The following is a 27,834-nucleotide window of genomic DNA, read 5'->3' on the forward strand; positions in this document are numbered from 1 at the left end:
TCTCTCTGGTGTGTGTGCTAAATCATTGGTTGATTAAAAAGGGGGTGTGGGGGCATCCTTCCCCCGAAATTTCCAAATATTAGATTGCCTTTTATAAATTTAAAAAGAAAACTATCATGATATTAAAATGTATGCTAAAATACGTTGAAATAGATAAATATAAAATACGAGATTTGTTACTCTTGTAAAACAGGGTTACGTGGATATATGGCGATCGTCGATTGGTAAGAATTTAATACACTTCACATTCTGAGACTGAGAAGACGATTTAAAGAATTTCTAAGGCAAGTAAAATGACAAAATTATTTGAATAATGTCTCAAAAATTTTTTTTTTGTATAAAATACCTCCATGGCAGATTTAGGAAATTGGAGAAACAAGTCCAGTTTTTCTTTCTTTTTTTTGGGGGGGGGGGTACTTTTCCGGTTTGTGAACCATTTATGTTTTTCGGAGAGGTACATGTACCATTTTGAACATGTACATTTGTATATCAGAAAGCAGTTTGTTAGTTTTGTATTCTTATAACGTATCATAATCAAGACAAAAATGTACCGACTAAAATTATACTCATTATATTAAAATCTTTTTTATACGACAGCTTAAAATAGTTCTGTAAAACTTCATCATTTAAAGAACAGAGTCCTTATTCAATTTTTTTTTTATATATATAAAACTGATGAGAAGAAATTTTGCGTAATAAAAATTGATGCTAAAATGTTCGGAGTTTGCACCTGTTGTTTAATCTAAAAAATTCAAGAACATTCGGTGGTCTCGTCTCCTGAATCCCCTCTATGGCGCTTTTGGCCTGGACTTACCGGAGGCCTCAGGGCGGTCCCCAGACCCCTTGCCTCTGAAGATATATTTCATGTCCCAACCTTCCTTGCGTAAATTCCTGGATCCGCCTCTGATAATAAATGAATTACTGGCGTGTTGCACATACATTTAATTTATAAAAACTGATTTTATAATAACTATTGGTTTCATGCATCAAACGTACGTGCCTAAAAAGGGATAATTTACAGCTATACATTGTTTAATAATAAAATATTCCGTTGCAATTGATTTGATATGAGTGCTGAAACTTGAAGATATATAATACATAACAATTGAATTTCTATAACAGAAATAATTAATTAATAAATAAGAAAATTAGGTAAAATTTTAATGCAAATGTATTTTTAGGTTTGATATTTTAACATTGTAAAATAATTTTAAAAATGTCAAAGTTTTTTTTGATAACCTATAATCAGGCATATTTTTTTGTAATCCAAATATAAAACACAGAAAGCGATGGCACATCAAAGGTTTGATATATATACATGTATATACACGTACAGTCGCGCGATTATCTTACATAACATGTAGCAAAAAAGATTAAAGAAAGTCGAGATTTGAAACACAAGACGCCCACGATTTAACCTGGACCTTTACACCACTTTACGTGTAAAATGTCATTTTTCCATTGACATTCAAGACATTTTTCCATTTTCATGAATAAATAAAATAATTTACTAACAAAAAATTATAAAGACATTCACATTGATTCTTCGTCACGTCTGAAGTCAACTTTAAATCCACATTTAGATGCCTTCCTTTTCAACTATTGCCTGTAGATTGCGAATTTTAATGTAAATATACGTAAAAAGGTTTTACGCTTGCGAAATTTTCTGCAAACGTATATAGCACTAAGGTAAGTCAGAATTCAAGTCGCTGAGATTTTAAGGTTGTCCCTTCTTCCTCATCAAAATCTCACTCCGACAATTTAAGGATCCAAGACTAATCATCTTGTTTTCGATGTAGGTTGAGAGGGCCTCTTCTGCTACAAGAAAGGTCATTCAAACACTGTATTTCTTTTTAAGCACTTTGTAAAAGGAATATGATATAGCAGTAAATGTAAACACAAATAATATTCCCACAAGGAATAGAAGTCTCTTGATGTGATTTTTATCAATGGAAGTATCGAACTTCAGGGAGCGCACGTCATAACGAGAGGTTTCGAACTGTGAAATTTTCCTCTCGATTCGGAAGAGAGGCGTGAAACGTAACATCGAAGCCGGAAGTGATCCTCGGCGGTCGAGACCGGAAGTGCCGGATGAATGATAATCCATTAGTGCCGAATACCTCCTCGATGGAATTCCTATTACACCGCTGCTCAAAGCACAGTTGGAACGTCTTCGTAATCTCATGTTTTTATAATAAATGTAACTTGCAAAAATCCTTCAAAATATTCGGGGTTTTTTTCCTCAGAAAAGGAAAACACATCAGAAATAAAACTGTATATGAAACAAAACTTAGGTCTTAGTCTATACTGTTCCTGTACAATAAATAAATTGTATGGCGAATATTCTACGGACAAACCCAGATGTTCTTAATGGTTCCCGGCTGTGCCTACTTAATCTCCTATAAATCCCTCCGCCGGACACTGTCGTAACTCTAGAGACATAACCTCGAGTCCCATAAGGTAAACTTGGTCTTCATCACCATAAAAAGCTCTTTGGTCGTCCATAAAATAAACACAATTTTGACTAAGCCACGGTGCAACACTAAATTAGTTGTCGACACCTGCAGAACTACTCATTGCAGTAATCACCGGACTGATAGATAATCAAAACGTCGTAAAAAAAAAAGGAGAGAAAAAAAAGAAGTACGTTTAGATTGTGTGCATTTAAGCCCTAAAGGCTGAATTTATCATTGTCTTTCGAAAGGAAATGCACAACTGCATTTTAAACAAAAGCAGAAAATACTAATCGATAATGTTAAGGCACTGCTGTAGCAAAGAACTCCAAACGAAGTATACACATTTATAAACTGTACCAATTCTATCCGCTTGTGTTTTATCCATTCAACTTAGAGGCCACCAAACAAAGCGTACTGTTAGTTATATATATTTTATCAACTAATCAGCAATTATTTTCTAAATATTCTAAATACATATATGTCTTTCATTTACTAGGCCAATGGATCGTTTCCCTCCGAAGATAGTCTATATATACAATGCACTAAGCAAAATCATAAAACACAATGATCATACAACGTAGGTGTTGTCTCTGAAAGAACTGCAGATTTTCGATTTGAAAATTTATATACAATAATTAATTTGAATAAATTGAAAAATGCATATATTAACTTTGCAAACATAAATAAGCAAACACTGATTCCGTCGTATGCAGGGAAAATTGCACGCATTCCCAATTAATATAGCTAAATATATAAAACTCCATACAATATAATATCATTATATCGGGAGTACCTGCTAATTAAGCATCAAGCGTGTAAATACCACTTCTGTTTGAATGCACACTTTGATCTTGTAATGTGATCTTTATTTAGATCAATGACATATACAAGATATAAGATCTTTAAGGGTAATGATCACACGAGCGGAATATAATAGTGTTCACTTTTTCAAACTGTCCATATTTAAACATATATACAAGCTCTCTCTCTCTCTCTCTCTCTCTCTCTCTCTCTCTCTCTCGGAAATAAAGGAGTAATATATGAAATATGACTATATAATAGCAATATTCTTGTATAACTATCTGAAAGCAATATTCCTATATAACTATCTAATCGCAAAATTCCTATTTAATTGAAGGAAATAGAAATTGTAAATACCTGTACAACAAGGTGTAGACTATGCATTTAGAAATCTGCACCATATTAATTTTAATATGCTGCTAAAAATTATTTGGTTCATCGAGTTGGTCTTTTACAGGCAAGTTACTTGTCAAGTGTTCAATGGACTCGTATTAAGCCTTTTGTAAATGTAAGGAACTTCCAAATTCAATATATGATATAGAAATATCGATTTCTTCCTATCTCTTTTCAATTGTGCAGTAGAAAGAAGACTTTAAAAAAAGGAATGTTCTATTTCTATTTGAACGGATTTTTCCACAACAAAACTTATTAAAGTACTTAATGATTAATGCGCCGCTGAATGCTTTTTAACAAGGAAATTGACGAAACACAACTATTCCTTCTATACACAGGACGGCGGTCTATTTGGTTGTTCATAATGTACAGCGTACAATGCTGTGCAGTACAACAAAAACTGTTGGTAAGATATGTTTTTTATACGAATTAGTTAAAATATTTCTCACAATTAATTATATATGATTGCTCTCTACATTACTATGTATGATCTTAATTAAATATACGTCAGACGTTTTAATTTCGTTTTTTTTTCAAGCCCAGTGCGCATTTTTTTAAATTATTCATTTAAACGTAAGAACTTTGGACACAAGGATATTTGCTTTAGTAAAGTTAACCGAGATACATATTCTTTTTTATTTTAATTGAAGGTATATCTACGAAAGGCCGGGTTTGACGTCAAAATGTAAATACTCTGTATATGCATTCATTCACATTCTGAAAAAAAGGAACCAAATCGCTAACACCTCTCGGATTAAGACCGATTATTACAGCACAGCGGTCGATAAATTTGTGTGCATTTTGTATGTTGACCTCTTATTAAGGAGAAATGGCGAGATTACGAGAAGGCAAGTTATACAAACTTCTCAAAGAATCTGACGATGCAGATGAAGTGTTTGATGCTTGTTACAACTATGCTTACAGTGGCAAGGACCTTAACGCACGAGATGAAGAGACGGGGGAGAGTTTTATGCACCTCCTGGCGGAGGAGATCCGCCACTTCACGAGCGCCCGTGGGGTGGGGATCATATATTTGATGGCGTGTAAAGGCATGGATCTAGATATTGCTGATATTAATGGGGACACGTTTCTCCACAAGATTTGTCGGAAACCACATACCCATCGTGTACTGGTCTCTGTTATTCGGTAAGGACACAGCATGAAGACTATGGTGAATTTGTCATTCTATGCTTTTTAAAATTGAAAATATGACCCTTTATTATCCCCATGAATTTCAGTAATAGGAAAATCAAATATTTTAAATCTAAATGAAAAAAAAAATTTTTTTTTTTTTGCTCTTCAAGGATATAGTGTCTTTCTGACGTTCTTGTGCAAGTATTTTATTATCAATAAAAATCTGCAATAAGAATATATAATGACTATATAATCCATATACAACAGATATATTTACCGAAAATATATATTTATATCTCATTTGCACACATATATATGCAGAAGTGTAAGCGAAATTTCTTTAAAAGTTTTCCTGGATTTAATTTATTTTTGATTATTGTTTTATCACATCAAAGAACGAACTTCTGTTACGTCCACAAAATTTCATCTCATTTCCTGCTTTTTTAAACCAGAATCGTTTGTTTAAACATGTCATTTAAATGATGTTCGTGTTAACTATCTGACAAACCACATAATGAGAAGCGTTGTATTATTTTTCTTATATAAAGGAAAACCGGATACATTTCAGTATTTTCGTCTAAAGTCTTTATACACTTGTACACTTAAAATCTAAATATAAAAAATACATTGTTACGAGAAATCGAATTCAATGCTCAAAAAATCATTTTAATTTTTTTTTTTTTTTTTTGTGTATTATTTTTGGTAGGAGTGGGGCGGATCCATTAATTCGCAATAAGAAGAGCCAGACACCAGCCGATGTTTTACTGGAGGAGAAACCCGAGGGATGGGAGGAGACTCTTCATTACTACAACATGTTCAAACCTGGTAATAACACGGAATAACATCGTCGGATACCCACGGGCGATCTCGTCTTTTACTAATCACCCATGGGTTACCCGTATCCGACGAGGACTGAATAAGTGACCGACACATGTACAGAGTTATTCATTTGAAACGAAAGTCGTATTTATATAATGTATATTTCCTTCATTTGTAAATGAACAGACGAAAACAAAAGGGGATTCACCCTATTATTTTTTTTTTATATTTAAGTCAAGTCTGTAAAACTTACTTCGGGACATTCGTTCCATCTTTGTTTATCGATGCCATTTGCTAAAGTACACTCGTATATATAAGAAAATTTGCCCCCTGTGTCATACTGTGAAATTCCTTCGACCCAGTGTATAGAGTTGCCAAGATGAAATTAGCTTTCGTAAAATTGTCAAATCCGGGTCGCTCTCCACGCTCTCCATTTAATCGATCACTTTTTAAACGCCATGTTAAAATTGCGTGTGTTTGTGTTTTTAAGGCGTTATCTTTTTTTAAAAAATACTAATATTCATAAACTTTCAGTGTATCTACTAAAATCGGACGTGAAAGTGTGCTTTTTTAAAAAAAAAAAAAAACAAGATTGGAAAATGGTACAGAAATTTTATCAAATTTGTTTTTCTTTAAACTGTACAAGCGATACTTTTAGCAAAATTATGATTCCCCACCCCTCAAAGAAAAAGAATGGGGTGATCCTATATACGAAACAAGTGTCTGTGTGTATAAGAGTAAAAACTACATCAAAACTTACCACTCAAACTTGAGAAATAATTCTTTAAATGATATCTTGGTTAAATAGGTGCATCAGACACAAGTTTTCGGTAAATAAATAACAAAAATAGATGTCTAATAAACTGTTATTTTCGATGAAAAATGAAGTTAAATAATTGGGAACTTTTTTCAATACCACAAAAATGTATCCAGAGATTGCCTAATGTCCAAACTAATATCTTGACACCTCAATTCTCTTGTCTAGGTTTGTACCGCGCTCTTCAAGAAGACAACCCAGACAGAGAGCTGATACGTCGTCTGTTGAAGTTTTGGTGCCGTGTAACTGTGGTCAAGAATCGCCAGACAATCCACCTTAAGTCCCGACTCTTAGAGACAGCTTATGGGCGGAATCTCGTAGAGCTCATAGAAGAGTACGAAAACACAAACGAATTCATCCCCGCCTTGCTTGAGTGTGAGGCTAAGCTAATTAGACAGTGGATTAAAGATCGTAAGATTGATGTTTGTTTGTTAGAGAAGGAAGGGGGAGGGAACGAAATTACATGAAGTCTTTTTTAAAATAAATATGCAAATTATATTGACAAAAAAAAAATGCCCCGCCCTCTTATCTACCTCAGTCTTGTCAATCGTAAATACCTTCATTGGCATACCGGTTTTCTAAATCTACGTCATCATAATGTTTTTTTTTTTTTTTGTTACAGAAATTATAGTAAACATCAACGTCAACACCAAAGACTACAGTTACCAGTTTGCGGCCCCTAATACACCAATAGCCCCACGCCCGCTCCTGGTGGCCGTTTGGGAGACACGATGTTTGGAGACAGTCGACATAATGATGGAGCTCGGTGCCGACACTAGTGTACTCTTTTCATCAGAACCAGATAAAGAAAAACCTAAGCCTCTCTTTTTCCACGTAAGTAGCATTACCCTGCATGTACATGTATATGTTTTCACTTATTTTTCTGTGAATTTTTATGCAAATTAATTACAATCAGTTTGATTTTGCGTTGTGTAAGGCTAAATGTGTAAGGCTAGCTTTTATTACTTTGCGACACAATGATAGCCAAATATAATTATATGCTATAATTCACTCATAATTATACCCCCCGCAAACGAAGTTTAGGGGGGGTATATTGGAATCACCATGTCCGTCTGTCTGTCCGTCTGTCTGTAGACGAGATTTTGTCCAGGCCGTTTCTTGGAAACTATTGCAAGGATTTGTCTGAAAATTTGTACACTTATTATTCACCATATGAAGGTGTGCACCTGGTTTTTTCATTATGATTGGATAATTTTTCTGCATTTTACAGGTCTTTTTTTCATTTTTATTGTGTGGTTTTGTCCGGACCTGTTCTCAGAGGCTATTGCATAGATTTGTATGAAAATTTGTACACTCATTATTTACCATATGAAGATGTACACCTGGTATTTTCAACATTATTTGATAATTTTTCTGCATTTTACAGATGTTTTTTTTTTCATTTTTATTGAAAAAGTCATTATGGGTTTATAAATGTCTAAGGTTTGAGACATAGAATCTAGAACATCTGAAGTGTACAAAAATGTGAACTACAGCTTAAAGCTACTCATTAAAACTGAAAAAAAACATCACCAGGTATTAAAAACAGTTTTTACATTACACAGCAGATAGTGTAAATCCATTTGTCCCTTGGGAGTAATGAGTGGACATGCATCCAGTTAAAGATTAATTAATGAGTTCAGTGTGGGAAGCTGTTAAGGCATCTCTGATCAAGCAGGTCTTATCTATATCTCCTGGGAATTGGGCAGAAAGAAATAAAGATCTCTGTTGTCTAAGTCTCTTAATTGTAATTTATGTCTGTCAAAATACATAGTTACTGGAACCAGCCTTTTATTTTTAAAATGAGTTTGATATAAAGGTATTAAGATCAATTTGATTTTGTATAATTAATTATCATGATATTTTTTTTTCAACAATCAATTTGCAGAGTGTCATGTCTCACAAAGATGACAGATAGTTGCAAACTATTTCTTCAATGTAATAAAAAAACACTGTAATTATTAGTATTGATGTTTTATTAGGCTGTACCTTAATTTCATTCATTAAAAAAAATATAATGAGTAATTAAATTTTCACTCTAAATGTTAAAGCAAATTGTGAACACCTCTCACATCTAGAGAACATTGGTGATTTGGTACCTTCTCTGAAAAACCCAGCGGGGGGTATTTGTCCCTTTCGGACAGTTCTAGTTATCATTTATCAAGGCATAATTTCATATCAAAGGACATTTTAACCCTGCAAATTTTGACAATAAGGAGTAGGTCTGAATTTTAAAAATTCAAAATTTCGAAAGTCAGCATCGCATGATTGTGTTCTCATTCCGCATTTACAGCCGCTGGTATAATTTCCAGCATAAAATTTATCAGATGGTTAATACTTCGAAAAGAGATGAGATTTCACTCCTCCATAAGCGCTTGCCTCAGCTAAGTTGTGGCGTTTGAAGTCGAATATATGGAAATCAAATTTGTTAATCCATTTCGTACCATAATTGCTCAAATGGAGACATCGCGGGACTAAATAGTGATCATTCTGTGTGTTTTTTGTTGATCACATGGAAACCTTGGTAGCAACGTGCGTTCTTGTCGTGTGAAACGTGTTTGTAAAGGGATGACCTGTGTGCTTTGAGGCCTGCCTCTATGAAACTATTGCTTACAGTTTTCTGTCTAATTCTGGCATTCCAGCGTCCAGGAATCTTGCAGTTACTCTTGCAGTTTGAAACTACTTTATTTTAACAATGACAAGATGCCATTGCAATAGACCAAGTGAAATATGCATATCTTTTCCCTTTCAATATATTTATCAAAATTAAGAAAAAGCCCCCCCCCCCTCTTTCTCTCTCCTAAATAGTAAATACGTGTATTTGGTTTTGTGAAAACAATACTGTGTACTATCTGTTGGGGGATTCTGTCAATTATGATAAGAGCCAGTATTCAGTATTGCTCTACAGCTAGATAACACAAGTTTGGTAATCTTTGATTGACTTATGACTCTTTCAAATACCTTAAATATCCATAATTGTCTATTTTAAAACCTATTTTACTAATTAAAACAAATACATTGTACATAAATTACAACAAAGTAATTATTTAGTTCCTCATGTCAACAAGTACTTTATTTCTTTGCGTCATACTACACATCAGATCGCATATAGTTATAACAAACATATATACAATATTAAAAGATATAACAATATGAGAGTGAGCATAATCAAGAAATAGCAAGTAAACTATGTAGGACGTGCATTGCAGGAATCAACCAGCATTCTTTCATATTTTCATTATAATGTCTGTTGCTTATACATAAGTAATGTTAATTAACTGGTCAAACAATGCTGATTTCATTTCAAACTTTATTTCTTTTCTTTAATGCTCAAATAACATACTCTGTTGACTGATATATATATATATATATATATATATATATATATATATATATATATATATATATATATATATATATATATATATATATATGAATCCCCCCTCCACCGTGCCACCGCTTCAGGAGGAGGTTGCTGAAGGTGAGGAAAATCAGACTTAACGCGGACATTCAGTACTATGCAGTATAACCTCTGCAGTGGGTTTAATTTCCCCCACCATCCACCCTTCCTACATATCTATTTTATACAAATTTTGTCTGATCTTGGGCATAATTTTTTAAAATTTGCATAAAGTCACTTCTTAACAAAGTTAGACAACTTAACTTACGTCCCTTTGAAATACGCACATAGAGCGTTGATGAAATCTGGATTATATTTATGCAAATTTTAGATCACCTTGTGCAAATGAAGTTTTGCAACAAATAAAGATTTTAGATGAATTAGTACCCCAGAAGATTTGATAGCGTATCAAAGCAGGTAAACAGGTACCAACTAGTGCGCTTCGGGTTAGATTGAGCGAATTTCTTTCATTAACGAAGTACCGCTAGATTTGTGTTAACTTGCGCTTTTGTTTCCAAACCAATATCTCGGAACGACTTTACCGGTCCCCAGAAAAACGCGCTAAAATATAGTGTCGCCGTAGGCGACTTCAATATATATGAGATCGCGTGAGCGATCGAAAAAAAAAGTATGAGGTTTTAAGCCTCTTTGAGCCCAAAATCGAATTTTATGGCTAAAAGTATAGTTCAAATTCTCACCAGATATTTAAAAAAATTCCCTGAAGATTCGCAGCAGTGTTAAGGCGTACTTCGAAGAAATCAACAGAATATAACCGTGCAAAAATACATACCTTTTTTAACTGAATTATTTTTGTAAAGGTACTATATTATCACATGGCTTTAAATATTATTTGAAATAACATTGTTATACCTCGCTCTGTACTGAATTTGATTTGGTCACGTTATTTGACAGTCACGTGATAAATGCATATAATGTGTACTGTATATAGGTCACAAACAAATTTCAATATCGCAAGGGCATACCCTAGTTAAAATTAAAAAATTAAGTAACAAATTGTTTCTGCATAACTTGTAGTTTATGGAAAGTGCTGCTGCTTTAAATAGAATTCGCATTTTAATAGTTTAAATTTCAAGTTATCTGGTTTATGTCGAAATATCTGTGACCTTTATCAAGTATTTTATGTAGTAATTAAGTAATGCTCTCGATTTCAGGAAAGTAGCAGCACTTTTCAAGTTAAGGAATATGTCTGTTATGTATATTCAAAAAATGGTCAAGATCTATTACTCTTATGCAGTTTAGAATCGCAAATTATTTCATTTTCTGTTATTGTGAGGAATTGCTATATTTGTGTGATGTCTCAGAAAACTTTTCCCGTATAAATTAGGCCCCGCCCCCTTTATGCAGCCTTAACAGAGCTGCGTTGCAAAAATGGTTCAACGACATAGGTCTGTAGAGACAACTATAAAGGGTTAGGAGGTTAGATAAAATATACAGGTTGGTTATAGAATATGTCTAGAATTAGGGGATGAAAGGTCGTTGATTGAACAATGCTGGAAAGTAGCGAAATACTTCCCCAAAGTGCGCAGAAAATCTTGCGCCGTAAATTGCACTTTATTTACATTACGGGATCTGTAGCGTTATGATCAAAGACTGAAATATCAAACTATAACGCTACAGGTCTGCAGCTAAATTATGATAGGAGTAATGCTTTACACAAGTTCGGTAATCTTTTATTGACTTACGACTCTTGCAAGTACCTTAAATATCCATTATTGGCTATTTTAAAACCTATTTCACTAATTAAAACACACACTTTACAATGTATTACAACGGAGTAATTATTAAAATACATTTTTTTAATACTCAAATAACATACTCTGTTGCCTATAGTGATAACTAATTTTTATTAGTTTAGACCGAAAATTATTTTAAGATTGCACCATAGCTTTTTCACAACTCTCATATCTTATAAAATTTATTAAAAGATCTATCTTAATCTTAAGACAACTAGATACCTGTCTTAAGTCTAAAGTGAACATGGCGACAGTATATCTTTTGGCCCAAAACCGAATAATTTTTAAAAGAGAACGGTTTTTATAGATATGTGCGATAGAACAATCCTTTGGACTATATCAGGCCAGTCGGAACAATGACCCCCCCCCTTTTCCGCCTATAATAATTCTGCCAATAAATACTATACGATAGAAAACAAAATATACCTACTTTATGGTCCCCATTATTCTTATTTGCTTGTGCCCCCTTCCAACTGAAATTCACGCCCCCCCCTCCGCCCCCAGCTAGAACTTCCTTCTTCCGGCCATGTATACATGAATGTATTGTAAGATCCAGGTATTATTTAAAACTTCATTCAAAATTATTTAATTTTGAATTCATTATATTTTCATCATTTCATCATATTTTCTATTTCTAAGCATCACTACTTATGTAATTTTGAAAATGACTAACGCGATTCGAGATACATGTACAGTGTAATTGATTTATTGATATGTTTTCGTAATATATATATATATATATATATATATACATATATATATATATATATATATATATATATATATATTATGGTTCGGACAAGTCCCACCCATGAAAGTACATTGTAAACAAAATCGAACTTTGGTGTAGCCACCTTGCATTTTTAAGCGTTTTACAATAATTTATTTTGTTACATTGTGGTGATTTTTTTTCCTAGAAACTAAACAGTCTTTCAGTCTTACAAACTTAGATGAAAATCAAATAGTTTAAGTTCTTGAGGTACCCCCATTAATCCGCCGGAATGTTTATGAAAAATCATTATAATTACTGCTGTACCATTTGATGCTACATGTTTTCTACATAGCAATTGAAACTGTTAAATTCTGATTGGAAATTGTTCTTTCGTTTCTCTAATTCCTCTGTTACCACTGTTATTTCGTTGCAGTAGTTCATCGGCTCAGACCCTACATAGATTTTTATGAACGAACCGGGGGGGGGGGGACTGTGAACACGAGTTGGCGTTTCAACCGAATTTATTGGAAAGCCATTCATTATTTGCAAAGGAATAAATGCAGTTGTGGATTGCAAAAGTAGAATCATATATATTTTGTCAGCAACTATTATTTTATGAGCAAAAAGACATTTAAGAAAATTTTATTCAATAAATTTTCGTAATGAAATTTATTCAAATTAGCTTTTCTGACCCCCCCCCCCTCCCCTTTCAAAGTACATTGAAGCCGATGCAATAAAATGCTGTTTGTTTGTTTTTTCTGAGAATATAACTGCAAAAGAAATTATTTGAGACACACTATTATTTCAATAGTTTAAAGAAAATGAAAGAAAGATAACTAAACTTCTTGCAAACATATTTATTTTTTAATTTCCTCGTGACATTGAAGCATGAAATTGTCTTAAGACTTGTCTTAAGATTTCTTACACTTAAGATAGTTTTTGTGAAATAGCAGTGACAAATCTTATGATTATCATAAGTCATATCTCAAGATAACCTTAATTAGGACAAATCTTACAAAAGTTTTGTGAAACCCGGCCCTAAATTTTCTCCCTGCTTTGGGAGGAAATTGCTGACAGGTGAGGAACATCAGATCAAACTCAACGCGAACATTTCAGCTCTATGTTGTACAACATGCAGAATGATATATCTATGTGAATCCTCCCCCCCCCCCCTCTGCTTAAGGAGGAAGTTACTGACAGGTGAGGAACATTATATCAAACTCGACGCGGACTTTTCAGACTATGCAGTACAAAATCTTCCGTGGGATTAATTTCCCCCACCATCCACCCTTCATACCTACCTATTTTATACAAATTTTGTCTGACCTTGGGCATATCTTTTTAAAATTTGCATAAAGTCACTTCTTAACAAAGATAGACAACTTAACTTACGTCCCTTTGAAATACGCACCAAGAGCGTTGGTGCAATCTGGATTTTATTTATGCAAATTTTTGATCACCTTGTGCAAATGAAGTTTTGCAATAAATAAAGATTTTTAGATGAATCTGTACCCGAGAAGAATTGCTTGCGTATCAAAGCAGGTAAACAGTTATCTACTAACAACGAATGCGCTACGGGTTAGATTGATCAACGAAGTACCGCTAGATTTATATTAACTTGCGCCGGGTGTCCACTGAAAGTCCTATGTTATGAAAACCGAACTTTATTTCAAACCTACAAATGTATGTAGTCAGTGTATCTGTACTTTATACATATGATCATGCATAAAATCCAACATTTATAACTGCCTCTATGAAACTATTGCGTACAGTTTTCTCCCTACGTACATAGAGCGTTGGTGGCAATCTGGATTATATTCTTAGGTCACCCTGTGCAAATGAAGTTTTGCAACAACAAAAGACTTAAGATGAATAAGTACCTCAGAAGCTGCTAGCGTATCGAAGCCGGTAAACAGCTATCAGCTAACAATGAATGCGCGACGTGTTAGATTGAGTTTCTCTCATACGAAGTACCGCTAGATTTGTGTCAACTTGCATGGGGTGTCCACTGAAAGTCCTAGGTTATGAAACCCGGACTTTTTTTTTTCAAACCTACAAATGTATCTATAGTTAGTATCTCTGTACTTTATACATTCATATTTCACGTATTCCCCACGCAATATCCAAATTCCCTGTGTGTGATTATAATTAATACTGTGAGAAATGACAAGTATTTTATGGCACGTTCTAGAATTGATTAATCCCAGGTTCACGGCCTGAATGGAATAATATTGTTAAATTGTATAATTACTGCATGGGAAGTGTTCTGTCTCTAATATGTTCAACATTTTAACCGTATATCAGCATATCTTATGCTCTTACACAGTGATAGTCTTTATTTCAAAATTTGTCTGACAAGCTGGATTAGATTTTGCACTCAAGACTGTTTTCAACTCTAATTAAAGAAATACCCTGATATACTATCTTTGCGACAGATAATTGTCTTGACTTGTTATTTCCAAATATGAATGGCTTCCGTATCGGAATCTTTCTTATATCCTGTTCTCGGAGAAGTAAACTGTAGTCAATTAAAAAAATGGCATACAAGTGTATTTGTGTCTGGATAATTTGTCGGAACTAAACATCCATATTTGTTTTATGAAAATTGTCTTGCCTTGTGAAAAAAATACAGAAGAATACAGTTTAAGGCTGTTTTTTGTTTTAAAACTTACGACGTTTCATAAGAAATGCAATTTATAATTTTAAACTGCCCTGCGAGGAAAATTAACATTTTAACAAGACAATTCTGTTGTCTATCCCAGTGAGTTATCTCTCTTATCGGAAATCAACGGACCTTAAAGTGAACATACTAGTAATTTAAGGACATACGCAACGTAGTTTGAACTTTATTGTCTTTTCCCCTGGAGTTGAAGAGTTCCAATACTTAAAGGAACCGTGTGCTACAATTTAATGTCTATATATGCTGTTGTACACTTCTTCTAAAACAAGTTTGGATAAACAAAACATCTAGAATATAATTATGTTTAGTAATTTTTGTATATTTTTCTTTGAATTATACAAGAATTTTCATCAATTGATATCTTTTTTAAACCCCTGGTAATGCATGCTGATTTTTTGTCTACGAACATCTGGTGGCACTATAATCATAAATTAAGAATATCTTGAAAAATTATCAGTAGGTATGGTACGTTGCGTATGTCTTTAAACATTTTTTTCCCTTTTTACTCGTAGGTTCTAGGTGGCCCTTTCAAACCATCAGATGAAATTGCCTACCGGATATTACGTGGCTCTAATCTCAACGTCAGGGATCTCAATGGACGAACAGTTTTGTTTGAAGCCATTTCACAAGACTCATCAGAAATAATGATTAATTTTCTACTCAGTCAAGGAATCCGGATAGGATTGCGCGATAAACAAGGATTTACAGCATATGATATTGCCAAGAAAGAGAAAAAACTACATTACTGTAAACTTTTAGATAATCACGTGATCAGCCTCGTTCGGGATTGTGACATGTCACGTGTTGAGGATATGATTCTACTGGGATATGACCGAGTTCTGAAAGCTAAGGATAAGGATGGGGTGACGGCCCTTGGGATAGCAAGAAATAGTGAATCTACACAACTGAGAGAAACACTGAACAAATTTAAAAATGTTCAGGTACAGTGTAATTGATGCCATATATTCCATGCAACAACAACATTGTATAGTAAAATACAGTTATAACAGAGATAATCTTAAACTGCATCTCATGCAATAAAAATCTTAAATTGCATCCCATGCAATAAATAGTGAACTATGATAATAACAGAGAGATAATTTCCCCTAAAAGCTATTTGCTTAGTTTCATCATCTCGGTGATAAATGTACATGTATGTATGACTATATCCAGGATTTCAATTTCGAATGATTTGCTACAAGCGTATTTTACTGTAGAAATCACTTTCTGTTACAGGAACACATTTGCAAATTATTCCAAACTACACACGAAGGTGATCTACAGCAATTAAAGAATTTATTGGGAAGGAAGTATTATTGTGCTCAGGATATTTGTGGGAGAAATGTCCTTCATATTGCTGTTATGCATCAGTATAAGTCAATAGTAGAATACCTGTCAACTCACTATCCTCAGCTTCTCAACATGCAGGATAATGTAAGAACATTGTGGCCTAACTGAAAAATCCATTTATTATTGTTTTTGTATGTAGGTTCCTCGAAGGGAAACATTAGCAGAAGAATTGAGCACTTCTTAAAGATATGTCTTTGGATTCTTTAGTCACACGTATGAGCTTTTAGTGTGATGTTCGAAAATATAGATAACAACACGTGTATAGATGTTCTGGTGAAAAATAATTGCTTTTCAGGCAAACTATTTTGTGATTTTTTATTTAATTTCGATTTTTTTCATCTTAATTGCTATCAGAGACTGTAGTTACTGTCGTGTAAACTGATCCATGCTACAAAAATGGAAGATTTTCCTACTTGCTGAAAATTATTTTTTTTTAAAAAACAATTTTATTAATTACAGCTAGGACGAACGCCGTTACACTATGCAGAAATCTTTCTGGAAGGCAATGACATCATAGATTTCATGATTGAAAAGGGAGCATCAGTTGATATCAAGGACGTGGTAAGAATTACGACACAAGGAAAATATGTTAATTAAAATTGTATGGCGTGGAATTGAAAGTTAAGATTACATCAATACCACTAGGAATAAAAATCACATTTCAAGTAAGGCAGCATGCTATTTGTGGAAAGAAGCTGAATTAGTTTTGCAGAATAATTGAAAGTTCCGTGGTAGAGAGGTTTACAAGAATGCATATATAAATCCAACAAATCATAAGAACTAGAAGTAGCATTTCTGCCCCCTCCCCCTCCTTTTATGCATGTTTTATACAAAAACCTGTATGTGCTGGTGCCGATTACAAATTAATCCATGAAAAAAGTGATGCGGTTGTTGAATGTTATCAGTAGATGCAATAATTTGGGATTTTTTTTGAGAAAAAGAAGTAATGACTGCTGGTTCCGTTTCAGCAAGAACGTACAAGCGTTGACTATCAATGTGATGTTTGCGGGCAGAGAACGTACTTAGCGTTAAAGAAGGAGATCCAGGAATTCAGACTTGATGTGTTCCTGGCACAAACCAATTTCGAAAGGGCATTTATGGAGGCTGTAAAGGTGTTTTTGTGTCTCAGTGAAGCTTAACTAAATATTCAAGCATGTTATATCTGTACTCATTCAGCAATTAATATATCAATTTTTCGCCATGAACTTAAATAATCTTTCAGGATACACTGCAAATTGTTGAATCGGCCATTTGTCAGTAAAATACCTGTTTCAAAGAGGTATTGAGGCGGATGGGAATTTCTAATGACTGTTAGGTTCTTGCACACACACTTTTTCAAATTTGCAATTTTTTTTTTTTACTAAACAGAAAAACGACTTGCCCAAGATTAAGGACCTGGTTAAAGGCGTGTTGATGTATGGAAACCTAAACCGCTACAGTCATGTGCTCTTTGACTGTGTGGACAAAGGTCAAGAGGATATAGCTGTGTACTTGATTGAGCAGGGCATGGACACACGTATCTACAAACAGGTACATGTAATAACAGAACAATTTTTAAGTAAATATGTTAATCTGGAGGATACTCAAGGAGCCAACGACATTGTCTAAAATTCTACAATGTACAAATCAGAGTTGTACTAGTTTTCCTGTGGTACGTCCGTAGAGTATAGATGCGCAGTTCCGAGGGAAAAAACAGCATTTGCACCTTCTATCAGATTAATTTTAAAAACCACAGGATGAACCTACACATTCAGTAAACTGAAAGATCACTGAAAAGTCTGGAAAGATCACTGAATGGCAGAGCTCTGCCATTCAGTCACCTTTCAGTGGACTTTCAGTTAACTGAATGGCAGAGCTTCATCCTGTGAACAAATCTTTCTTGCGACGTGCACACCCTATATATCCTATTACACAATGTTAAAATATTTTCAAGAAAGTCAAAAACATGTACTAGTAGTCATACGTGAGTCCCTTTATTGTCTTCAAAGTTCTTTGAAGGATAAAGCATTTATTTAATTAAGTACTCTTTTTTACGATATATGATTCAGCTTGTACAATTCTTATAGTATCAAGCATGCATAGACAATGATCCCGATTGTGCTGTTGGAGAATGCAGTCACACTGTGACGTCATTTAAAGAGAGGGTAATCAACAACGGTAACAACAGGATACTGAATGCAATGTCAGAAAGAAACAGCAAAGCTGAACAGGTAAACATTTATTTTTTTACTGTGTTTTTATCGTAAATGTGTGGTAAAACTTAAATTTACATCGAGTAAAATCATCTTTATATCTTTTCAAGTTGCCAGGGATCATACTTGGCTACTGCTAAAGGTGGAAATATAACACACAGAGGGTTTTTCTATGTATATTCTGTCAACAACTATAGGTACAGTAGACACCCTGTAATATAATACAGGAATCATTTTGTAAATTTTGATTTTACCGGGTGCCGTGTTGTAAATTTTTGTATTTACTGCCACCCGGTAAATTCAAAATTTACAATATGGCATAGCTCTCAAGTGATAGACCTTTAATTTTTTTGTAAAACTTACTGCGCTGATTTCATATTTCATTAATTTTGTTTTATAGGTTGCGAAGCAGAGAACGTTTTGCCCGGATGTGCAGTCATTCAATGTTTTCGGATTGCTGTGACACACATTAGAGAATATTAAAATATGCATACTTGCATGAGTTGTATTGTTGTGTCAGTCTAAAAGTCATATTTACCTCAATATGTCACTACAAATAAACACTTTTTGACGTCATTAAGAGGGAAAAAATTAAATTGTTTGCGTTCAATAAACCAGGATATGTAGGAATTTGTCCATCCTTGCGGGTAAGGAAGGGTATATAGCATACAAACAGAAGTTATAGCTAGAATTTCATTGGATAAAGATAAAATTTCACTGGCAAGAAGTTACTGACTCTTGTGAGATTTTTTTTTTTAATATAGAGAGATTATTTGACAAGAAAATAAAGTTCTGGTCAAAAATAACGTAAAATAAACATTGTGATTCATTTTAATTACTATTGCATGATTTTGTAAGAAAATTCAATGCTATTTTCTCACAATTTCAGTTGGGTCTAATTTCAATTTTTAGCTCTACTGGTCAGAGACCAGAAGAGCTTATGCGATAGTAAGGTGTCCGTCGTCCGTCCGTCTGTCTGTCTGTCCGTCTGTCTGTAAACAATTTTTCAAAACGCTACTCCTCCTACAGTTTTGGTCCGATTTCAATATAACTTGGCACACAAGTAGACTACACTAAGATACATAATTTAGTGCATCGGTTTTTGATTTCAATGGACGGTGTTGCCATGGTTACTAAAAAATAGAAATTTCTGTGAAATTTCTTTAAAACGCTACTCCTCCTACAGTTTTGGTCCGATTTCAATATAACTTGGCACACAAGTAGACTACACTAAGATACATAATTTAGTGCATCGGTTTTTGATTTCAATGGACGGTGTTGCCATGGTTACTAAAAATAGAAATTTCTGTGAAATTCCTTTAAAACGCTACTCCTCCTACAGTTTTGGTCCGATTTCAGTATAACTTGGCACACAAGTAAACTACACTAAGATACATAATTTAGTGCATCGGTTTTTGATTTCGATGGACGGTGTTTCCATGGTTACTAAAAATAGAAATTTCTGTGAAATTCCTTTAAAACGCTACTCCTCCTACAGTTTTGGTCCGATTTCAATATAACTTGGCACACAAGTAGACTACACTAAGATACAAAATTTAGTGCATCGGTTTTTGATTTCGATGGACGGTATTTCCATGGTTACTAAAAATAGAAATTTCTGTGAAATTCCTTTAAAACGCTACTCCTGCTACAGTTTTAGTCTGCTTCTAATATAATTAGGCATACAAGAAGACTATACTAAGATACATAATTTATTGCATTGGTTTTTGAATTCGATGAACAGAGTTGCCATGGTTACTTAAAATAGAAATTTCTGTGAAATTCCTTTAAAATGTTACTCCTCCTACAGTTTTGGTCCGATTTCAGTATAACTTGGCACACAAGTAAACTACACTAAGATACATAATTTAGTGCATCGGTTTTTGATTTCGATGGACGGTGTTGCCATGGTTACTAAAAATAGAAATTTCTGTGAAATTCCTTTAAAACGCTACTCCTCCTACAGTTTTGGTCCGATTTCAATATAACTTGGCACACAAGTAGACTACACTAAGATACAAAATTTAGTGCATCGGTTTTTGATTTCGATGGACGGTGTTTCCATGGTTACTAAAAATAGAAATTTCTGTGAAATTCCTTTAAAACGCTACTCCTCCTACAGTTTTGGTCCGATTTCAATATAACTTGGCACACAAGTAAACTACACTAAGATACATAATTTAGTGCATCGGTTTTTGATTTCAATGGACGGTGTTTCCATGGTTACTAAAAATAGAAATTTCTGTGAAATTCCTTTAAAACGCTACTCCTGCTACAGTTTTAGTCTGCTTCTAATATAATTAGGCATACAAGAAGACTATACTAAGATACATAATTTATTGCATTGGTTTTTGAATTCGATGAACAGTGTTGCCATGGTTACTTAAAATAGAAATTTCTGTGAAATTCCTTTAAAATGTTACTCCTCCTACAATTTTGGTCTGATTTCAATCTAATTTGGCACACAGATAGAATACACTATGATACATAATATGTATTTCTGTTTTTTTTTATTTGGGTGAATGGTGTTGTCATGGTTACTAGAAATAGAAATTTCTATGAAATACTTTCAAAACGCTACTACTCCTAGTTTTCATTTGATTTCAATATAACTTGTCACAAAAGTAGACTACATTAAGATACATAATTCTATTTATTGTTGCATGTTGCACTGTTTCAAATCCAAGTGCTACTTTTCTTTTGTTATACAAACAGACCAGTAGAGCTACAGTCTCATCAGAGACTTCTGGTTGTTTGACGGTATCACATCAACGCAATATATTTTTACGTACAGAGTGTAATTAAATTTCTTGTAATGAATCGCTTTGTTAGTGAATGTTACACTAAATGTAATACCCTTGTTGACTTGGAATTTTTATATGTATCTATAAACATCTCTTGAATCAATGAATTGCAAAGAACTCTCTTGTCCTTTTCATTTTATTTTATGCCCCCTGCCACCGAAAAAAGGCTGGATTTATGCTTTGTCTATATCTTTGTCTGCAACTTTTATATTGCACGCGTTGACTTTTAGAAGGGGGGATTTCGTCAGTTACTTTTAATCGTAAGAGCGTTTAGGTTCAATGGAACGTCCAAACAATATGAATTCCAATCGTAAATTTATTGGCTGGTTTAAATATCAAATAAACAAAGTTGGACATAAGGCTGCTAATATCCAATGAATATCGAATCTTTCAAGATCATTGGAATTGATATGCATGTTTCGTCAACAAACATTTAATGGTTTAGTCAATGAATTAGAAACGGTAGTTGGAAACGAAAGACTGGAGATGTGTTTTGGCCCAATCGCAACTTCTCTGGCTCTTCCGACCTCTGACGGAAAGGCCCGAGATGATGCTATTGGTTTGGCCTTGAAGCAAGTCGTCTGATGGTCTAGCCCAGTGTAACCCGTGTGGCACCACATTTTATCACGTAACAAAACCAAACTGGTAGTCAGTGATTTAAACTATCATCCAGGCTAGCACGTTTTCCTCAAACATTAAGTTGAACGATTGTTACAGATATTAAAGAGCTACAGTAGGTGGTTTGTGTTTCACAGTTGGCTATACGGTACGTCTTGGTTACGAAAGACTAATGAAAAATATTCAACGAAAATATAAAATACGTATTAGAGAATAATATCTACAATTTTCCTATATATATTTTTAATTATTGCAGTGAAAATTGAGTCCCTATTCGAATGACGTCATTATTAGTCGTATTATTTTCCCAATGGATTTATTTTTTTAAGAAATAACAGAATAATTATATAGATCTTGTTTAGTGATGGTGCATTTGTAGCAGCGCTGTGTGTATTTCATTGCATATCTAAAAAGGTTTTGTTATAAAACACAATTACATTACAAAATCTTGTATTTATATATACACTATAGCAGTAATTCCAGAATTTTCGAATATTATAATACGTTTTTTTTCTTCAAAACGAAGACTTCTATTGTTTATCAAAGCAATCAAATGCAGTAACTTACATGTAGGTACATCTGTATTTTCTGAAGAAAAGTGTTTCAATGACGTTTTTTTTAAGATTGAGGACGATTATTCGATATGTGTTTTATCATTTGAAGAAAGAAAAAGGTCTGTGAAGTACTATATTTTTATACCTTTTTAAATGGAAAAGATGTAAATATATTCCTTAGAGAAAAATAATGTGGTTGTCTACTATGAAGATATGGCTAATTTTGTAATAATTTTGAATCATCCATTTATAGTATACTAATACTTTCCCCTTCCATTTTTCATTTTATCACTTAATAAATGTAAGCGACACTGATTATAAACAACTAACAAATATCTGATAAATAAACTGCTATTTTAGTTTTTTGCTTCAATACTTTATTGAAAACTCGCCCCTTTGATTTTGGTTTAAATCGTGTAATGATTGAAGGAAGAGAACAACTTCCGGACAGGCATCCAGTCAAAACACGTATTTTCGGACTTTTTAATTACCTAAGTACCTAAATAAAATTAATATGACACAAAGTAAGAAAAGGAACATTTGCCGTAGACTTTAAATTAAAATTAAGGTCATCCAGCTTACCAACAAGTGTCTGAGTTTATTCGTTGCAGTAACCCTGTCCGAGGAATCTATCTTCTTCGCTAACTTTTTATTAGTCCTTTAACTAAGAAATAAATTACCTTTGTGAAACGAATAGTAAGTCCAGACATTGTACCTCATGGATCGAATTGAGCAAATACATTGTACGCTGATAGCAATACTCCCTTTTCTCTCTCTGCTCTTCCTCTCTCTCTCTCTCTCTTCGTAAAAAACGCCGATGACATCACAGTCCTAGAGACGTCACAAAGCTAATAGCGTTATAACTAATACTTCAGTTGGAAACAGTGTTTTGTGCAAAGCAAACATCCAGGCTTAATATTTTTGATGATGGAATTGAAAGAACAAGAGGTAGGAAATAGTTTAATCTTAATTAAATATATAGATATTTATTATTCAGACGTGCTTGCCATTTATGCACTTGCATCTCAATATAGCTCAACTAGAAGAAATTGATTTTTTTTATCTGTACACAGGAGGGTATCTAGACAAACATTGAAAAACATGGTGTGCAGCCATCAAATACTTCGTAATTATGAGTCCTGGTTATAATCCCTAGTTGTATTGCAGGGATGGGCATAACCTTTTCTTTCTGATACTAGTATTATATTTCAGCATATTTTTAAACATCTTGAACAAAATATTGAAACATAACATAATACTTCGTTTTTAATCGAATGACGTCACAATATCAAGGTCGTCATAATGCACGGTTCAAGCAGCTGATCGCTTAAGAAAAATTGTTTAGCAACATTTTTCCTTCTTTTATTCAATGGCAAGTTCGTCGGTAGGTTGTATGAAAAAATGTAAAACATTCTCATCAAACTCGAACTGTATATGCAACAATATAATGTCATACAAATGTGTTTAATTCTAATCTATATATACTAGTATATTTAGAACATAAGAGAGGAAGTTCGATTAAAAGAAAGTACCAAAAAAATGTAATGCATAGGTACAATATACATGTATGTACATATTTTAAGCGAATCTAACTTAACAGAGTTAATTTGTGTTTGTATTGTAGAACCCTGAAAAACTGAGGGAATGCCTCAAGAATGGCACGTTGTCTCTGAGAGACCTTGACAATAAGGTGCGTATACATTAAGACAACTTATATTAAATAACACAATTAAGAGCAGGTTTTAAATCGTATCCGTCGCTGTAAAAAAAAACTTAGTGAGCATGAGAGAGTTGAATCAGGTACTGAAATAAAAAATAAATTATAAAGAAACAAACTTCAAACTTTTATAGCAGAAAAGGGGGTCCTCGAGAGGCAGAAGAAGACGTAGCAAAGGCAAGAAGGGAGGTAATGTAACAACAGACGATGCAACTAAAGCACAAACTGTGGAAAAACCAAGAAGCACCCCGAAGGCTTCCAAGATTAGCAGACCATCAAAAATAGAGAGCAGTTCGAAAAATGCAGAAAAAAGTCTTAAGTGGGAAACTCAAACCAGTGAGTCAGAAATGGTAAGAATTTATACAATACAATAAGTCAAATATTTTCATTAATATCACCAGAAAAAGACACATCTACTGTCTGATGCCAAATGGTTTAAATCCTACATTCTACATTTGATATCGTTCTAGGTAGTACGCAGCATCCTTGATGAAGTATTTGATCACGTTTCTAGATATTGTTCTGCTACTAAGTACAGGTTTGTTAAATAATGAAGATCTAATAAAAAAAAACATTTTCATTTTCAATTTACTCTCAAATCATTTTTACAAATAATTAAACATAATTATTGAATTATTGAATAGTATCGGGGGTGTAAAGTTGGTTGTTTCTCAATTTCAGCGCTGTCAAAGAACAGACAAATACAATGACTCCCGGCCTGCCAGGAGCTTCCGACGAGAGAATCGTAGCAACAAGGAATATTTACGCAGAACAGAGAAGAACAATACAGGAGGTATGTAAATAAATACGTATATAGTATTATGATGTTTTAATGAAGAAGAACGTTCATGTATTTTCCCGGAATATAAAAAAAGGTACTTGTACATACATGTCGAATATCGTCAAAGATTCACATGATAAATTTATTACATGATATAAAGTTTGATGTGAAGTAATTAGAATTAACATACAGTGTAATTTACGCCTTGATATCTGGAGACCAAATTAATAAATTTTAATTCTTTTTATCGACAGTTATTATATAAAGCAGCACGGGAAAATGTAAGGGACTTGATCACACGAGCAACTACACGTCGTCATGATATTCCTAGGTAAATACAATCTGGAAAGCATCCTTTCTATGGAAAAAAAAAATCTGTTATCATCGTGTTTTCATCACAGTCGCACAACATTAGAAGACAAAATTCGCAAAAAAAAATTAATAAATAGTAATAATGATAACAAAAAATATTAGATTTATGCGATGCATTTGAGCTGATTATATGATTTAGAAAAGTTACATTCTTTAGATTAAGGGATTTTCATTTTGCCGTTAAAGATGAAATTAAATTAAAAATATGCAGAGTTGATAAAAAAATGTGAACGGCTGTATGACAACCTTATACCATTCGTATATTTCAGGAACATAAAGGTTTAGAAGAGAGATAGGCTAATAGATCATATATTGTTATGATGTGTTAAATGCAGTGTATATGAAAACAAATATTCTTTTTTTTTTTTCTTTTTTAGCCCAGACAAGGGACAATTAGATACAACTGCTCCACTACTATCTGCAAATTATGACAGACGACAGAGAGCATACCAACAATGGATGAACACAGAGAAACTGAAAATGCAAAAGGTATCTATTAAACAAAGAAATATTTATTTCGAATACTTATATATTTCATATTGTATTTTGTATACTACTAGTATACAGTCTGAATATAAGTTCACTAATAATGATTTTGTTTAAAATTTCATTAGATGATGTACATGGCGGCTTCCGAAATTGTACAGTACTTCCTCACCTTTCCAGCCACTCGTGCAAGGTTTGCCGAAGAAAGAATCTTGATGAAACGGGAGTCTTATGAAAACCAAAGAAAAATAACTCAAAAGGTATAAAAATTATTTATTCTGACATATTTATACTTTCATGTGATACCCTAATGATTTATTAGATATAACTCAACTTAATATTTATTTAATTTTACTCTTCAACGAAACTTAATGCAATATAATATTCATGATGGATATTTATGAAGATATTGTGCAACTGAAAGACGAAAGTAGAGATTAAATTTTTCCTCATCGACGGTAGAGATTTCACATAAACATTTTTCTTTGCCAGTTATTGTACAAAGCAGCACAGGAAAATGTGAATGACCTAATAATCCAGGCTACACCTAACTGTGATATTCCTGGGTATGTACACAACGTAAATCAGGACTTTGTCTCTTATAACAACATGGATTTTATTTTCATTAATTGTTTGAAATATTTATCGTAAATCAATATCACTATGATAACGGTTGGGTTCAAGTGTTTTTTTTTAAAAGGACTCAAAGAATATAAAGGCTCTCAAATGAGTAAAATTAACCTTAGCTGAATGATAACAACAAATTAATTATGCCATATAATATTGATGCAAGTTGGAAGAAAAACATTTTGTTTCTATAGATAAATTTCAATTGAACTATAACAGCTGTGAAGAAAAAGAAGCATAAATTTCGCCAAACTATTCACTGAATTCTTTCCTGTTTACAGACCAGTAAAAGAAGAGTTGGCTACATCTACCCTGGTACAATCTGAAGAATGTGACACCATACTGAGAACACTCTCAGAAAAGAGGAAAGCTGAGAAATTAGCAATGCAAAAGGTATTCATTAAATGGAATAATAATATATGTTCACTTCATATCGTGTGTTGTAACTCCAATTTGATACACATTAAACATGGTTATTTTATATTACTTTATTTAAAAAATATATATATATCAAAATTTGTCGTTCCTTAGATTATGTACAACACAGCCTCGGAGGTCGTTGACGATTTGTTCACCAGTGCAGCAAAAAACGCAAGGTTTGTTTAGCGCTTACAAGTACGTAAAATGACAATATATATCTTCAGTAATGAAAAAATAAAGCCAACGCAAAATTGAGTCCATCGTTTGATTTCCTCCATCTCTTGTTTGTAGCCTAAAGACTTTGTCTGAAACAGATGTACTAGTAACCGATGAATTGGTACGTTTTTTAACACAATTCTAAAAATCAAATATCACTTTTAAAGATGAGTGATGCATAAAAATAAGAGAAAAACGAACATCTGAAGTAATATAAATATTTTTGTCACTTCCAGGAGGAGGATCCTGTGGCAATACAGAAAAGCTGGAGAAGATTCTTTTGTTGTGTCAAAGCAAAGAAACAACAGGTAAACCTCCATCTTCTTATCATTTCAAAGCATTTCCTGTTGTGTGTTCTGGTTTCCACACAATGATATCATGTATATAAATCCAATTCCTGCAAACGTTTGACTATATATAATTTATTTCAAACAGAGGAAAGAGAAGAAAGAGAAACGTGGATTGCTTGCCAGGCTGTGCCACTTGTTTAACCGTCGCTAAATTGTGCGAGAATTTTAATATGTAGTTTATCATTCGAAAATACATGTATATGAAAAAAATTTACATTGATCAAAAGAAAATAATATATGTTTTGGACAATTCACTTATTATAGTCATCATTTCGAGAAGTGGAAGATGTTTCAATGTTTCTCAATAAATTATATATTTTTCTGTTCTTTTGTGTTTATGTTTTTGTCATTAAATGCTCTCCTAAAGTGTCCCATCTAAAG

The 27,834-nt window shown here is 33.3% G+C and overlaps 2 protein-coding genes across 4 annotated transcripts; both read left to right on the plus strand.

The window, feature by feature from the left end:
* The first annotated feature begins 4,298 nt into the window (after positions 1–4,298).
* LOC133183117 (uncharacterized) lies at positions 4,299–19,021 on the plus strand. 2 transcript variants are annotated; one of them, XR_009720582.1, is made up of 12 exons: positions 4,299–4,796; positions 5,491–5,609; positions 6,589–6,831; positions 7,043–7,254; positions 15,479–15,907; positions 16,203–16,400; positions 16,776–16,877; positions 17,285–17,428; positions 17,685–17,846; positions 18,383–18,526; positions 18,619–18,705; positions 18,909–18,983. XR_009720582.1 is itself a non-coding variant. In XM_061318075.1 (11 exons), exons 1-11 carry the CDS (start codon positions 4,480–4,482, stop codon positions 18,969–18,971), a joined length of 2,133 nt encoding a protein of 710 aa, XP_061174059.1. In that variant the 5' UTR covers positions 4,299–4,479; the 3' UTR covers positions 18,972–19,021. The 2 variants fall into 2 exon arrangements, 1 of the variants encoding a protein (XP_061174059.1); XM_061318075.1 differs by lacking the exon at positions 18,619–18,705 and having other exon boundaries at positions 18,909–19,021.
* A 4,341-nt stretch (positions 19,022–23,362) lies between these two features.
* On the plus strand, positions 23,363–27,725 carry LOC133183969 (uncharacterized). 2 transcript variants are annotated; one of them, XM_061318840.1, is made up of 14 exons: positions 23,363–23,432; positions 24,109–24,174; positions 24,336–24,551; positions 24,672–24,739; positions 24,883–24,994; positions 25,237–25,313; positions 25,732–25,843; positions 25,969–26,100; positions 26,333–26,406; positions 26,749–26,860; positions 26,999–27,063; positions 27,179–27,224; positions 27,340–27,411; positions 27,539–27,725. In XM_061318840.1, the coding sequence occupies exons 1-14, from the start codon at positions 23,409–23,411 to the stop codon at positions 27,602–27,604; spliced, it is 1,242 nt and encodes a 413-aa protein (XP_061174824.1). In that variant the 5' UTR covers positions 23,363–23,408; the 3' UTR covers positions 27,605–27,725. The 2 variants fall into 2 exon arrangements, with proteins under 2 accessions (XP_061174824.1, XP_061174825.1); XM_061318841.1 differs by having other exon boundaries at positions 24,339–24,551.
* Positions 27,726–27,834: the final 109 nt, after the last annotated feature.

This window comes from Saccostrea echinata, unplaced genomic scaffold (assembly GCF_033153115.1).
Source record: "Saccostrea echinata isolate AGI-Se365-2 ecotype Australia unplaced genomic scaffold, CSIRO_AGI_Sech_v1 ptg000009l, whole genome shotgun sequence".
NCBI lineage: Eukaryota > Metazoa > Mollusca > Bivalvia > Ostreida > Ostreidae > Saccostrea > Saccostrea echinata.